General features: G+C 48.4%; 4 protein-coding genes and 1 pseudogene across 7 annotated transcripts; 4 read left to right on the top strand and 1 right to left on the bottom strand.

Annotated features, from left to right (window-relative positions):
• Window positions 1-573: 573 nt before the first annotated feature.
• LOC110179558 (cdc25-like protein phosphatase twine pseudogene) lies at window positions 574-1823 on the top strand (annotated as a pseudogene). The gene is made up of 2 exons (XR_015272295.1): window positions 574-920; window positions 1020-1823. The product of XR_015272295.1 is annotated as a cdc25-like protein phosphatase twine pseudogene (transcript).
• Window positions 1824-2119: 296 nt separating this feature from the next.
• LOC110179555 (uncharacterized) lies at window positions 2120-3080 on the bottom strand. Its single transcript, XM_020947137.2, has 2 exons — window positions 2974-3080; window positions 2120-2646 (listed from the first exon to the last, which is right to left on the bottom strand). The coding sequence occupies exons 1-2, from the start codon at window positions 2974-2976 to the stop codon at window positions 2281-2283; spliced, it is 369 nt and encodes a 122-aa protein (XP_020802796.2). The 5' UTR covers window positions 2977-3080; the 3' UTR covers window positions 2120-2280.
• Window positions 3081-4371: 1291 nt separating this feature from the next.
• On the top strand, window positions 4372-5672 carry moon (moonshiner). The gene has a single exon (XM_020947161.2). The coding sequence runs from the start codon at window positions 4887-4889 to the stop codon at window positions 5553-5555; it is 669 nt and encodes a 222-aa protein (XP_020802820.2). The 5' UTR covers window positions 4372-4886; the 3' UTR covers window positions 5556-5672.
• Window positions 5673-5768: 96 nt separating this feature from the next.
• Window positions 5769-12485, top strand: yl (Putative vitellogenin receptor yl). 2 transcript variants are annotated; one of them, XM_020947154.2, is made up of 6 exons: window positions 5769-6232; window positions 6293-6709; window positions 7006-9567; window positions 9636-11760; window positions 11819-12052; window positions 12114-12485. In XM_020947154.2, exons 1-6 carry the CDS (start codon window positions 5866-5868, stop codon window positions 12274-12276), a joined length of 5868 nt encoding a protein of 1955 aa, XP_020802813.2. In that variant the 5' UTR covers window positions 5769-5865; the 3' UTR covers window positions 12277-12485. The 2 variants fall into 2 exon arrangements, with proteins under 2 accessions (XP_020802813.2, XP_020802812.2); XM_020947153.2 differs by having other exon boundaries at window positions 9636-12052.
• On the top strand, window positions 12389-13698 carry LOC110179570 (uncharacterized). Of its 2 annotated transcripts, XR_015272296.1 has the most exons (3): window positions 12389-12588; window positions 12652-13467; window positions 13641-13698. XR_015272296.1 is itself a non-coding variant. In XM_020947155.2 (2 exons), the coding sequence occupies exons 1-2, from the start codon at window positions 12520-12522 to the stop codon at window positions 13384-13386; spliced, it is 804 nt and encodes a 267-aa protein (XP_020802814.2). In that variant the 5' UTR covers window positions 12389-12519; the 3' UTR covers window positions 13387-13549. The 2 variants fall into 2 exon arrangements, 1 of the variants encoding a protein (XP_020802814.2); XM_020947155.2 differs by lacking the exon at window positions 13641-13698 and having other exon boundaries at window positions 12652-13549.
• Window positions 13699-13933: the final 235 nt, after the last annotated feature.

Consider the following 13933-nt stretch of genomic DNA (forward strand, 5'->3'; position numbering starts at 1 on the left):
ACATTTTTGAAAAAAGAAAAGGGGTTAAATCGTTAAAATTGTCAAAATTGGCTAAAATGTTCTATTCAGTTTCTCTTTTTAACGATCGTATGTATGGCAGCTATGTGATATAGTAGTCCGATTTTCATAAAAATGTACACAATATATAATGGCCATATATCAAATTTAATGAAAATCTGTTGAAAACTGGAAAAGTTATAATATTTGCCTATCATTTTCCGATTGTTCCTATGGCAGCTATATTTATGTATATATATAGTCCACCGATCTGACATGCTCCGATTTATATACCAGTAAAATTATATAGAAGAAAAACTCCGTATTTTCATTCAAATAGCTTAAATTTGTTCCAAAACAAATCTCGCACATCCTTGCATATGATTCCCAACTCGTTCTAACATCCCCGGAACGAAGTGACTGCTGCCGGCCAAGTCCCAGATATGTGTTGTGTTACAAAAGTTGCAAGTCATTGTTTACTAGTGTTCAAAGTTAGTAACTGATCATACATGCTTACTGGTCAGAGATACTTACTGGTCATAGTTACTTACTAATCAGAGTTACTTAATGTTAATTGATACTGAGGGATCATAGTTGATTACTGATCCTAGTTAATTAATGTTCGAAGAGACTTACTGCTCATACTTAATTACTTACCGTTAAAAGATACTTTCTGATCCTCTACATTTAATAACCGTTTCTTAGGCAGTTATTTTATATAGTATTCCGATTTTCATAAAAATAAAAATGAAATTCTATAATAATAAAAGAGAGCTATAAATCAAATATATAATTAAAACCAACAGTCCAAACCATTGTCCCATCTAGTTGCCTTGACTTTTGGGTCATTCATTGCCCAACGTTCATTACAGATATTAGCTCTACCAAAGTGAAAAACGAATTGTTGAGAAAAAACAGCCACAGTAAGTTTCTTTACAAAAAATAAATAAAAATTGAAAAAACAACCAACTAGAATGAAACAAGTATAAACCATACATAATACACCTCGAAACCTTTTGCAGATGTGTAGCAAGCTGAATATAGTCACACCAGAGGAACTGAATGCCAAGGTGGAGCAGGAGGACAGTCAGGTAGAAACATCCTCCATCGACCCATCGTCGTCCATCTCCAAGGTGGAGACATCTTCCTCCTCCTCCGACATCAAGACTCCTCTTATCAATGAATCGCAACTGATCGGGGATCTGGGCAAGCCCTATGCTCTTCCCTTCCTTCTGGAAGGAACTCGTCATCGTGATCTAAAGACCATTTCGAGCGATACACTGGCCCGTCTCATGCAGGGCGAATTCGCCAAGGAACTAGGACCTGGTGGTAGATATAACATCATCGATTGTAGGTACCCCTACGAGTATAAGGGAGGTCACATTCGTTATGCCTGGAATGTCTATTCATTGTACCATGTCCGGAAGGCTTTTCCTGACTTAACAGAGGAGTTGAAGCAGGAGAGGGTGGCTCAACGTGTCATTTATGTCTTCTACTGCGAGTTCTCCGCCATGAGGGCAGCCAAGATAATGCGCTTCCTGCGCAACCATGATCTCAATGAGGATTATCCGGAGCTATATTTGTTGCACAAGGGATATAACGCCTTCCAGGGCTCCTATTTAGATCTGTGCGAACCCAAGGGATATGTGAAAATGCTCTCTCCGGGTTACGAGCATGACTACCTTCTCGGCCGCCTCCAAGCCGGGATGTAGTGATGCGAAAGAATAGTTCAAAAATAACAAACATTATTTTAAATCGAATTTCTGCAATTGTAATTGTAATTGCATTAATAAATACTTGGTAGTTTTATAACCTTTACTTCAAAACTAGCACAGAAAAGCTTTTCGATTTAAAATTAATGCCTTTTTGGCTTTGTTATGATCCGATTGCACATTCAAATGGCAAGGCTTCTCGAAATTAGCTTCCTTTTCTTTTTATAAAAGTTTGAGACTGGGAAAAATGGATTACATATAAATTATACAAATCTGTTAATGCTGCAAACCGCACATCCAACTGGCAATAATGCCTTTGTTATTTGTAGCTGACTTTCAGGCGTATTATATAATAATATATAAAGTATTTCTCCATATTGACTCCCCTTTCCCATTTAAAAGTCACAATCAACTTTGTTAATTATTTTAATAAAGCATTCGAAGTACAATATTTTAATATCCGTAAGATGAACAAAAAAATTCTTAAGCAAAACAAAAAAGAGATAGATATATATAGTTATATATAAAGATGTCTGCTTGCTCCATTGCTTCTAGGTTGTGTGTCCCGCGCCTAATAGACATAGCCTCCATTGCTGCCATACTTGGTGTCCAGGCCGGAGTAGCCCGAGTATCCGGAGTAACCAGAGTAACCCGTATTCGCCGGCAAGTAGGTGCTCGAGGGTGCGGCATAGGATGTGTACTGTGGCACCGCATAGCTTCGATAGCTGGACGAGATCACTGGCGATGCATAGCTGCCGGCAAGGCCACCAGAATAATAACCAGCTCCACTCGAGTACGATGGATACGAGGGATATCCGGAGGAGTAGCCGCCATATCCGCCGCTCACAGGAGGCAGGTAAGTGCGCGACAGGTGAGAAACATCGGCGGCGCAGAAGGCCAGGGAGGCAGCGAAGATAGCGAGCACAGTGATTGAGTTCTAGAAAAAATTAATATTAATTAACATATAATTTATTAATTGCACTATTTTATTATAACCTTGCCGTAGTATTCTTAAAACTTAATCATTTGTTTTTATTATATTCAAGTATTTAAAACAAGTATCTTATACATAGATTTCAATATTTTGTGTAAACTGTACACGACTTTGGCGTTGCCACACTACTGCAAAAGGATCAAACTGTACGTTAAAAACTTATAGAACATCGCATTTGAAAAATAATACATAAAACAGAAAACCATTCTACATACATACACTTAAAAAATAATATTTTATGCGATACATAGCATAGATCTTTCAACTCACCATTTTTAGTATATTTTTTATCAAGTTCTGTGTGGTCCTAGGCAGGATTAAGGATTCGTTTTTTGGCTGGTATATGCACCGACTGGACGCTGACGATCAACTGTTGCGGATTAAGCTGCCGACTCTAGGTTTTATACGCTTCTTAGCGCACCCGAGCTACTTTACAACTACAAGCCAAGTTAACGCCTTGGCGCGGACATGTCGCCGGACAGGGCCCATTACTCAACGGAACGGGGCAGGGAACCGGACAGTGCGGAGAAGAAGACTCCCAAGCCGAGCTTGTGTTTGGTTGTCACGGCGGCAGCAGAGTCGTTCGATATCCCACGACTCATCTGGCAGAGGAACCCCGAAATTGTATGGTCGTGGAAAAACCACGTTCGCCGATATATTGTATATATATGACATATACACTCGAAGAAAATCTGAAGATTTTAGTTGGAGTAATAACTGGTATCATAATTTTAGTCAGGAGCTTGTTACGCTGTGAAGCAGTCATTTCCTACCCTAAAAATCATATATATTCTTGATCAGCATCAACAGGTGAATCTTTCTAGCCATCTCCGGCAGAAAAATTATTTTTTTCAAAAATGTTCAATTTTTTGAAAATTAGGAAAGGGGTTACATCGTTAAAATTGTCAAAAATTCGCTAAATTTTTTTTTATTTATTTTATTTTAAACTGAATATGCAGATTTATTAATGGATCAAAAACTAGCACAGAACAGCTTTCCGATTTAAAATTTAAGTCTTTTTGGCTTAGCTATGAGATTTTTAAACTTCGACAAAAATGTCATTTTTATAAAATTGTCTATAAATATTAATTCAAAGAATGAGAATATTTTAAGTTTATTAGATCGGTTTCCCATTCGATCGTTGTATCCAATTGTAGACTGCAAGCGTATGTATAGGTTATTATTTTTATAAAATGGGAAAGAATAGGGTTTATAACAAAAATATGTAAAAGATTAGCTTTATTTGCAGCTATAATATCCTTCTAATCTATGGTTCTCCCTTGAATAATTGCTAATTGAATCATGCTTCTTTTCTCCCAGTGCATTCCCAGGTGTTTGAATTTAGTTTAGTCAGTTTAGTTTTATTTTTACGATTGCGGCACGCCCCCTACGGCGTGTGAAGTCGCCCTCTCGCGCTCCTTCCCCTAATTATCCAATTTGTGAGTGCCCTCTTCTGGTTTCTAAGCAATTCGTCGGGTTTTGGCTCTAACCGGACGCCCAGTCCGAGAGACGAGACTGTTTTATGACATTTCGCGGTCGACGGCTACAGCGCTTTGGTCTTGTTTATATGTCGTCGCTCATAAATCTCGCGGCACAACCGTTATTAATTGTTGCAATGGCTCACTCAAAACTGGCGGCTTAGATGTTTGCGCTTCAGCTTTCGGCTTTCAGTTTCTGTTTCACACTGCACTGTTTTGGTTTAATATTGGAATTTCTAGTGTGCTGACATCATGATGGTCCGCCAATTAATCACTCTGTATTTGGTGCAGTCCTTTTGCGATATTCGTTCAGAGATTTGAATTTCGATGTTTTTTGTGGTTGACTTTTTTTCGATTAGCCTTTTCTGTTTAGTTGATCAGCATACACTTGTAGAAATTAATAAATATTTAAAGTCCTTTAATAGTTGGGATACGTCTTATAATTTAAAACCTCCTATAATACCTCATTCTTTTTAAAGCAAACGAAAAATAACGATCATAAATTCTAAACATTAAAAGCTTTGTTCAAATTAAATATAAAAAAACTTTCAAGTTCCTAACGTAGTCCACATAGCGCTGCCACCCGGGCGCATAAAACAGTGTGTCCCCACCATTGACTTGAACTCAAAATATGGCCACCTTAAAAAGCTTCTCTTTGGCGGTCGCACAGTTTAGTTTTAGTAGCAGCACAACTTCTCCGAAACAATGGCAATGTGTCCAAAAACCAAGATTGTGCCGCCAAAGTCGCACCCCAAGCCGAAGTCGAAACTCAATAAGCCCCAGCTGTCGCATCTGCCAACATGGATTCCGGAGTCTCGCCTATTTTCCACGTCCGTAATGGATGACATACTGCAGCATCTGTATTCGGACACCGACAATCTGACCCGTAAGGACCGCAAGTCACTCGTTCGCCTTGAGAGCCTGTGGTCGAGGAAGTTCAACGCGGAGGCCCATCGTCCGGAACCCAATCCACGTCCGCTAACACCGCCGCCAGCCCAGAAGCCACGCAAGTGGGCTCCACGGAAGCGGAACAATCCTGCGGTGGTCAAATTTAATTACGTAGATATCGATACTCTGCCGGACCACCAGGTGGTGCCGCATAAATTGGGAATACCGCGCCTGCGTCCGCACTGGAAGCTGACCAAGTTCATGATCAACCTGCCGGCGTACATTTTCAAGCGCCAGATACTGGAGAAGAACATCACCTGGGAGATGCTGGACAAGCTCATGGCGATGGACCCTGCCAGCGGCACGGTCTTCTTCCAAAAGTTTGCGGACGAGGTGGTCAAGAAGAATCCCTTGATTCCGGCCAGAGATAAGCCTACAAGCTCACGGGCTTTCAGAACTCTGCAGCCTCTCAATGAGCTTCCATAGTAGCTATTCAATGCTATCCAAACATTACATGTTACATGCAAACATACATACATATGAACATTATATGAATTATAAAGTAAATAGAATGTAAAATAAAAAATAAGCTATAAAAAAACTTGACGCGTTAGGCAGCATGCCCTCAGCTCCTGCACTCGGTCACACCAATGCGAAGTAACGGCGCTTTTGCCGCCACGTTTCTCGATCAATTCGTCTTCAGCTTTTCAAGTTGCAAGGTGCAATTTTTGTTCTCTGTACTTGAACCGTACCATATATGTTAATTGTCGTCTAATTAATAACTGATTTGTGTTGAATGTGCGAGGCGGAGCATTCGCTTCAGCCCACCAGTGTGCGTGAGAGCCGAAATAGCCGTCAAAAGGAGACGATGATGATCGTCGGCCGGCAGGAATTCAACCTAACCTCCCAGACACGCGCTTCCCTTCAGCGAAAGGTGGGACCTCAAAATGGATGCCGACCTGGGCTGTGGCATGTGGCAGCGCTGCTGCTGCTGCTGCTGCTCCTGGGCCTTTGCGGTCCGATTTGCGCCGCCACGTCGGGATCAGAGGACACGCGGTGCGATGCAGGACAATTCCAGTGCGGAGACGGCGGCTGCATCTTACAGGCGAAGATGTGCGACGGACGCGGAGACTGCAAGGACGGCTCGGATGAATTACACTGCGGTAAGAGGCAATAGATCCCTTTTATGGGTTAAGATTACTAAGCCATCTTCCATCTACCAGACTACCGACTGTGCCGGCCGCCACATTGGTTCCCGTGTGCCCAGCCACACGGTGCCTGCCTGGCAGCTGAACTAATGTGCAACGGCATTGATAACTGTCCCGGCGGCGAAGATGAGCGCAATTGCCCAGGCCTCTCTGGCTTCCGATTTGGCGAATTTGGACAGAAGCGACGGAACTGCACTGATCAGGAGTACATGTGCCAGGTGGACCGCTCATGCATTCCCATAGATTTCATGTGCAACGGACGGGCCGACTGTCCGGACCGATCGGACGAGCTGGACGGATGCAAGCAAGCGGAGGCCACCTGCTCGTCCAGCGAGGGTCATCTGTGCGCGAATGGACGCTGCTTGCGGCGAAAGCAATGGGTATGCGACGGCGTTGATGATTGCGGAGATGGTAGCGATGAGAAAGGATGCGGTGAGTCAATACTCCTTCCCAAAACACATTGTAATCTTAGGAAAGGTATCGAATTTCTAAAAACCCTTCAAGATCTTGTCAAAGACTGGCTTGTGGCAGTTAAACCAAGCCTCCTAATTGCCCAATTTGTTAAATTTAAGCTCGATAAGACCAATAAGAAATCCGTAAGACATGTTGGACCATAAGTATGCTTCAGAATATGTTAAAATTAATCATTGCCTACTTTTGTACACCTTTTCCATGAATTTAAAAAGGCTTTTCATTAATTAAAGTTCCTCCTTCACTCCCACTTTCAGCGAATTTCTGCCAACCAGAGATGGGCAAGTTCCTGTGCCACAATCATGAGAACTGCATCCTGCTAAGCGAAGTCTGCAATGGCCACAACGACTGTACCGATGGCAGCGATGAGTCAGACAGCTGTCACTTCAAACCGGACTGTGAAACCAAGAAATGTGCACCCAGCGCCACCTGTCACATGATGCCCTTCGGCGGAGCCGAATGCCACTGCCCCGCTGGATTTAGGCTGGCCAAGTTCGCGGACAAGTGCGAGGACATTGACGAGTGTCAAGAGCGGAAGGATCTGTGTAGCCAGGGATGTGAGAACACCTCGGGCAGCTACCGATGCGTCTGTGATCAGGGTTATCACCTGCTGGCCAATGACAACCGCACCTGTCGCGCCTCCAAGACAGGCCACGGCTCCGCTGATGACCAGCCTCTGCTCTTGTACACCACACAGGTGACGGTGATGGGAATGCACCTGCAGGAGGACAATATACGGAATCACGTCTACCAAGTGGCAGGGAATCTGAGCAAGGTGATAGGCGTGGCCTACGATGGCAGCCACATCTATTGGACAAACATCCAGAATGAAGCGGAAAGCATTGTCAAAGCCAAGAACGATGGATCGCATTCCGAAATTCTGCTGACCTCCGGGCTGGATGCCCCCGAGGATCTGGCCGTGGACTGGCTGACGCAGAACATTTACTTCTCGGACAACATAATGCGCCACATAGCAGTGTGCTCCAACGACGGCTTGAACTGTGCGGTGCTGGTCACCCAGGACGTGCACCAGCCCCGATCCCTGGCCCTGTGGCCGCAGCGTGGCCTCATGTTCTGGACGGATTGGGGAGCCAAGCCCATGATCGGACGTGCCTCAATGGACGGCAGTCGATCCCGATCCATTGTGAGCGATAATATCCACTGGCCAAACGGCATTGCCCTGGACATGCATCAGCAGAGGATCTACTGGGTGGACGCCAAGCTGGGAAGTGTGCAGACCGTCAAACCCGATGGCAGTGACCGGCGAACTGTGCTGGATGGGATGCTGAAGCATCCGTACGGCCTGGCCATATTTGAGGATCAGCTGTATTGGTCGGACTGGGCCACTAAGAGTATCCATGCGTGTCACAAGTTCTCGGGCAAGGATCACCGCGTTTTGGCCCGTGATCGCACTATATATGCCGTTCACATCTACCATCCGGCCAAGCAGCCAGACGACCCTAACCACGGCTGCCGAACCGCCAGGTGCTCGCACCTGTGCCTCCTCGCTGAACCAGAGTCTGGCGGCCATAGCTGCGCCTGTCCCGACGGGATGCGACTGGCACCGGATCAGCAACGCTGCATGCTGACGGAGAAGCGTCAGCGGCTGTTCGTTGGATTGCGGCAGGTGCTCCTGGAGATCGAGCACACCGCATTCGGACGCCACGTGGTGAGCAAGTCGTACACGCTGCCATGCTCCATCGACGAGATGGTCTACAATCGGATAAATGGCAGCCTAATCATAGCGGACAACGACCAGCGACTGATTCTAGAATACCAGCCGGATACGCGCGAGACAAGCATCCTGGTTCGCGCGAATTTGGGCAACGTTAGTGCCCTGGCCTTCGACCATCTTAGCCGGAATCTTTATTGGGCCGACGCCGAGCGGGGCGTAGTGGAACTGATCTCCCTGCAGACCCAGCACAGGGCCTTGATTCGCTTCTTCCCGGGCCAGGAGTGGCCAATTGGACTCAGTGTGATGCCCAGCGAGGGCTACCTGTACGTGGTGCTTAAGGCCAGGAGGCATACGCATATCGACCGGATTCCGCTGAGCGGCAAAGGTGATCAAGTGCATGTCTTCGAAGATGATCTAGGGGATGACGACATCAAACTGGCTGCCGATCAAGAGACACACAATATATTCTGGTCAGACAGCGACCTGGGCAGGATCAGCTACTCGGACTACCGGCAACCGTTGGCCCAGACTTTCCGCGGCAAGTTGCGGCGACCCTATAGCCTGGCCCTGGTGCAGCAGGATTTGTTCTGGAGCGAATTGGGCTCGTCGGCCATATACTGGACGCACAAGAGCAACATGGGACCCCGTAAACGAATCGATATCGAGGCCAGAGGTGATCCTGATGCCATTATGCCCTTTGTGCCCATCGCCCCACCCCGAAGAATTCCGCTGGCCGGCAGCTTGCCCGCCAGTCTCGACTCGCATCCCTGCCAGCAGCAGAACGGCGGCTGCTCGCACATCTGTGTGGGCGAGGGACCCATCCATGCCATCTGCCTGTGCCCAGCCGGATTCGTGTACCGCGATGCGGGCAATCGAACCTGCATGGAGGCCCTGGATTGCGAATTCCGTTGCGGCAGCGGTGAGTGTCTGACGATGGCACACCGTTGCAACGGACATCGGGATTGCGTTGACAACTCGGACGAGACGGGCTGTGATGAGGAGCACCGCCGGAAGCCGAAGGTTATGTGCTCGCACAAGAAATTCGCCTGCCACAGCGGAGACCAGTGCGTGGATATCGAACGACGCTGCGACGGCATCAAGGACTGTCTGGATCATACCGATGAGCAGCACTGCGAGAAGTTTGGTAAGAGAAGGCAACACAAGTCACTTGTAAAACCAGCAATATTAATCCAACTCTTTCCATACCCGCAGATAAGACCAAGATGTGCCATGCCCACCAGCATGCGTGCGACAACGGCAAGTGTGTGGACTCAAGCCTGCTCTGCGACGGAACCAACGATTGCGGCGACAACTCGGACGAGGTGGAGTGCAAGAAGCTTGCCGGTTGCGACAAGGGTATGTTCCAGTGCAGCACCGGATCATGCATTGCGGGAAGCTGGGAGTGCGATGGCCGGATTGATTGCAGCGATGCCTCCGACGAGCACGACAAGTGCGGACAGCGCACCTGTCCACCTGACATGCACCGTTGCCTTCTGGGTCAGTGTCTGGACCGTAGTCTGGTCTGTGACGGACACAACGATTGTGGTGATAGGTCAGACGAGCTGAACTGCGACCAGGAGTTGGCCAAGGTGAACATATCCTGTGCCCATGACGAGTTCAAGTGCACAAGCCCCGGACGAAAGTGCATACCAGCGTCAGCCAGGTGCAACGGCACCGCCGAATGTTCCCGCGGTGAGGACGAGGCAGACTGTGGAGACATGTGCAGCATTTCCGAGTTCCAGTGCCGCTCGGGCCGACAGTGCATCCGCCAGGAGTTCCGCTGCGATGGCGAAAGAGATTGCCTGGATGGCAGTGACGAGTTGAGCTGCGAGGAGGAGAAAAATCGCAACCAAACGCAGACCGGTATGCACCCTCAGTTGTGGAGTACTGCGAGGAGGGCATGTCGCCCCCATCTCTTCGACTGCCATGATGGAGAGTGCGTGGACATGTCGCGCGTCTGCAATAACTTCCCGGACTGTGCCAACGGACAGGATGAGGGTCCGCAATGTGCGACAGCCTGCCGACCGGCGGATGGTCGTAAGCTGTGCCAGCACAAGTGCCGGGCCACACCCGCCGGCGCCGTGTGCTCCTGCCGAGATGGCTACCGCCTGGATACTGACCAATCGAGCTGTGTGGACGTGGACGAGTGCCAACAGGAGCAGCAGCCATGCGCCCAGCTCTGCGAGAATACGCTGGGCGGCTATCAGTGCCAGTGCCACGCAGACTTTATGCTCCGCCAGGATCGGGTCAGCTGCAAGAGCCTCGAGTCCGGAGCCGCCATTCTCTTCAGCAGCTTTAACCAGGTGAGGAATCTGAGCGAACATCCTGTAATGCTAACGGTGGCCTGGTCGGCAAACGACTCACGGATATCGGGCTTCGATGTGGATGTTCACCGGCAAATGGGTTACTTCTCCGTGGAGGAAGAGGACGTTATCTACCAGATTGATTTGCAAAAGAAGCAGGTAACCCGGGCACTAACCCTACCCCGACCCACAAAGCTCTCGGTGGACTGGGCCACCGGCAATGTGTACGTGGTGTCTGCCCAGCAGGAAATCCAGGCATGCAGCTTCGAGGTGCGCATGTGCGGCCGGATTGTGCTGGCGAAGAACCACAAGCGTCTCAAGCACGTGGCAGTGGATGGTTATCACGCCAGGATCTTCTACATAGCCATACGCACGGAGGGCTTTGGCCATTCCACGTCGGAGTTGCACATGGCCCGGCTGGACGGCAGTCGTCGGGAAATACTCTTGCAGCGAAGCGACAGTTACCTAACGGCCCTGACCACTGATCCTCACCAGCAGCAGCTTTACTATGTCGACCTGCACCGGCGCACGCTTGAGCGGATGGCCTATAAACCCAAGTCGTCGTCGGGACCCCAACGGCGTCCAGAGATAATGCTGCAAAAGTCCAATGCCCTCATTCAACCCTCCGGGCTAAGTGTGTTCGAGAATAATGCGTACATCGTTAACCTGGGCGCCAAGGAGGCGCATCAGTGCGCCCTGTACGGATCCCGGATCTGTAGGAACATCAATCTGAACGTGATGAATGCCGAGGACATTGTGGTGGCAGCCGCATCGCGTCAGCCCCAGCCGGCGGCCCACGCCTGCGTCCATGCCCATTGCCAGGGACTATGCCTGCAGGCCGACTTTGGATACGAGTGCATGTGCGGCCATCGGCTGGTGTCCGAAGGCGAACCGTGTCCCCATGGATCCGGCAACGAGGTGGCTTTGGGATCATCCAACAGCCTAGAGCTCGAACAGCAACAGTCGGGCAATCACTGGCTAATGGCACTTGTTGTTTTGGCCACCGTATTGCTGGTCGCCGGAATGGGCTACAAGTACTACAAGTACCGCCAGCGGGGTCACACGGATCTCAACATAAACCTGCATTTCCAGAATCCACTGGCGACGCTCGGTGGTGACGGCGCCTCATCGACCAAAGCCTTTCTGGAGCACGAACGGGACGAATCCGGAGTGGCATTCACCACGGAATCGATATCGTCCAGCCAAGAAACAGCCAGCGCCTCATCGACGCAGTTTGGTGTGCCGACTGTTCTCCAAAGACTACTCCGTACACGTCAGTCGTCCAACGACCCGATGGCTACCCAGATGCTGCTCGAAAGCCCCAGAGTAAGAGTGGAATGCACGATATTTCTTCAGGAAACACTTTTAAATAAACTTTTGTCCACAGGCAAGCACCGACCTACACTCAATGGACGGCAGAAACGGAGGCGGAGACGGACGGCAGGTGCCGCGCATCCTGGTGGCAGACATTGACAATGATGCCGCGCGAGGACAATTCGGCGGATGTAACGGCAGCGATGATGCGCATGCACGACTTGTGTCGTAAATAGGGCGCAAGTATTATTGTTATTAATCAAAATATTTATATAGCTAATTGTATTTATTAACCATCTTATCCATGCTCCTTTTGAGTGTCCTCCGGTGTTTGTCTTTGTAAACCGAATTACCTAAAATAATAAACAAAGAATGTAAGAGAGTTAGTCCGAACGGAATCCCAAGTAGGCCTTAACTTTCACATCACAGTTACGAGCCCCTGAAACCCCCTAGTTCAATTCAGTATAGTATCGTTCGTCATGGAGATCCTACGCTTGGTGCTCTTTATTATTTCCATAACTCTCGTTTTTGGTGATGGCTGGCAAACGGTAATAAATTAAACAAATTCTTTTTAACAAATATCCAATAACTTAAAATACATTACTTGGCAGATGCCGATTGCCGATGCCGATGATTACAACGGCCTAGTGTCGGACAATCAGGGACAATCGGGTGGTAACTGCCAAGACGATAGATGCCCCACAATGGTGCGACCCAAGCCAAATAGCTTTGCCCAAAAGGCGGCCAAGGCTGCCAAGGAGGCCTCCGATGCCCAGGTAGAGGCCGGCGCAGCAGCTGCCCGCCAGGTGCAGAGGCTGCTGGCCGAGAAGGCTGCCTGTGCTGCCAAGGCGGCGGAGGCGGCCTGCGTGGGCAAGCAGCAGCTGGTGGAGCAGATCGAGTCGGAACTGCGCGAGGGCAGGCTGGTGGTGCAGAAGGAGCGAGCCCGCCTGCAGTTCACCAAGGCCACTGCTGCCGACGCCCGCCAGGGAGTCAACCAGGTGGTGGAGGAGATCAAGTCTCTCACGGAGGTGATAAAGAAGGCCCAGGAGGGTGTCACCCGTGCGGAGAGCGTGATTGCTGGGTCCCAAAAGGCGGTGGCCGAACAGAAGCAGGCGGTGGCCGAGGCCAAAGGGCGCCTGCAGCTACTCATTCGTCAGGCAGAGGTGGCCCGTGCGGACTACAAGAGCACCAAAGCCGCCGTAGAGAAGGCGGCCAGCGCCGCCCAGGAGGCCAGGCAGAGGGCAGGACGGGAGCGCAGAATGTCGGGAACCACCGAGGACATGCCGACCTACCAGGGTACCTTCTACATGGACAAGACTCCCGGCGAAGGCTACACCCCCAACTAAATTTGATCTTCATCACTATATTTTTTATTATGAGAGATGCTCCTAATGTTCCTGTGCTTCTCACATGCTTACACTTTCAAGGTACTCTATATATATTTTGTTCATCGTTGATAAACAGATCAAAAACACCAAATATTAATAAACCCCAACACTAAACACCCCAGTTACATGCATTTTAAATGGAATTTTCCCCATATTATAATTGTATTAAATAATACTTATTAATTGTATACCCTTTTATGTTATAATTTCAGTCAAAAACTTAAAACACAGTAAAGGAGTCATATAATCTTGATCAGCATAAACAGGCGAATTTTCTAGCCGACTCCGGGGTACACAAAAAATTAAAAAATCGTCCATCTATTTAAAAAAAAATTATTTAACCCCTTTACATCGTTAAAATTGGCAAAATTATGAGGAGACAGCTTCTAGAAGGTCAATAAGATCCTCGCCAACTAAGATTTTCCATTCCAATACGAGTAATGGGGATTTCCCTAGGCACACACGATTGCTCAGAACTTGTCTGTGTTGGAAAGTGTTGTTTTTC

Source organism: Drosophila serrata, unplaced genomic scaffold (genome assembly GCF_035046125.1).
Source record: "Drosophila serrata isolate PLE 108 unplaced genomic scaffold, ASM3504612v1 contig_276, whole genome shotgun sequence".
In the NCBI taxonomy this organism is placed as follows: Eukaryota; Metazoa; Arthropoda; class Insecta; order Diptera; family Drosophilidae; genus Drosophila; species Drosophila serrata.

Excerpts from the sequence above, each read along its gene's own strand:
- LOC110179570 (XM_020947155.2), top strand. The coding sequence starts at position 12,520 with ATGGAGATCCTACGCTTGGTGCTCTTTATTATTTCCATAACTCTCGTT. Across the intron at positions 12,589-12,651 it reads TTGGTGATGGCTGGCAAACG|ATGCCGATTGCCGATGCCGA; the intron begins GTAATAAATTAA and ends ATTACTTGGCAG.
- yl (XM_020947153.2), top strand. The coding sequence starts at position 5,866 with ATGTGCGAGGCGGAGCATTCGCTTCAGCCCACCAGTGTGCGTGAGAGC. Across the intron at positions 6,710-7,005 it reads TAGCGATGAGAAAGGATGCG|CGAATTTCTGCCAACCAGAG; the intron begins GTGAGTCAATAC and ends TCCCACTTTCAG. Across the intron at positions 12,053-12,113 it reads TGCTGCTCGAAAGCCCCAGA|GCAAGCACCGACCTACACTC; the intron begins GTAAGAGTGGAA and ends TTTTGTCCACAG.
- moon (XM_020947161.2), top strand. The coding sequence starts at position 4,887 with ATGGCAATGTGTCCAAAAACCAAGATTGTGCCGCCAAAGTCGCACCCC.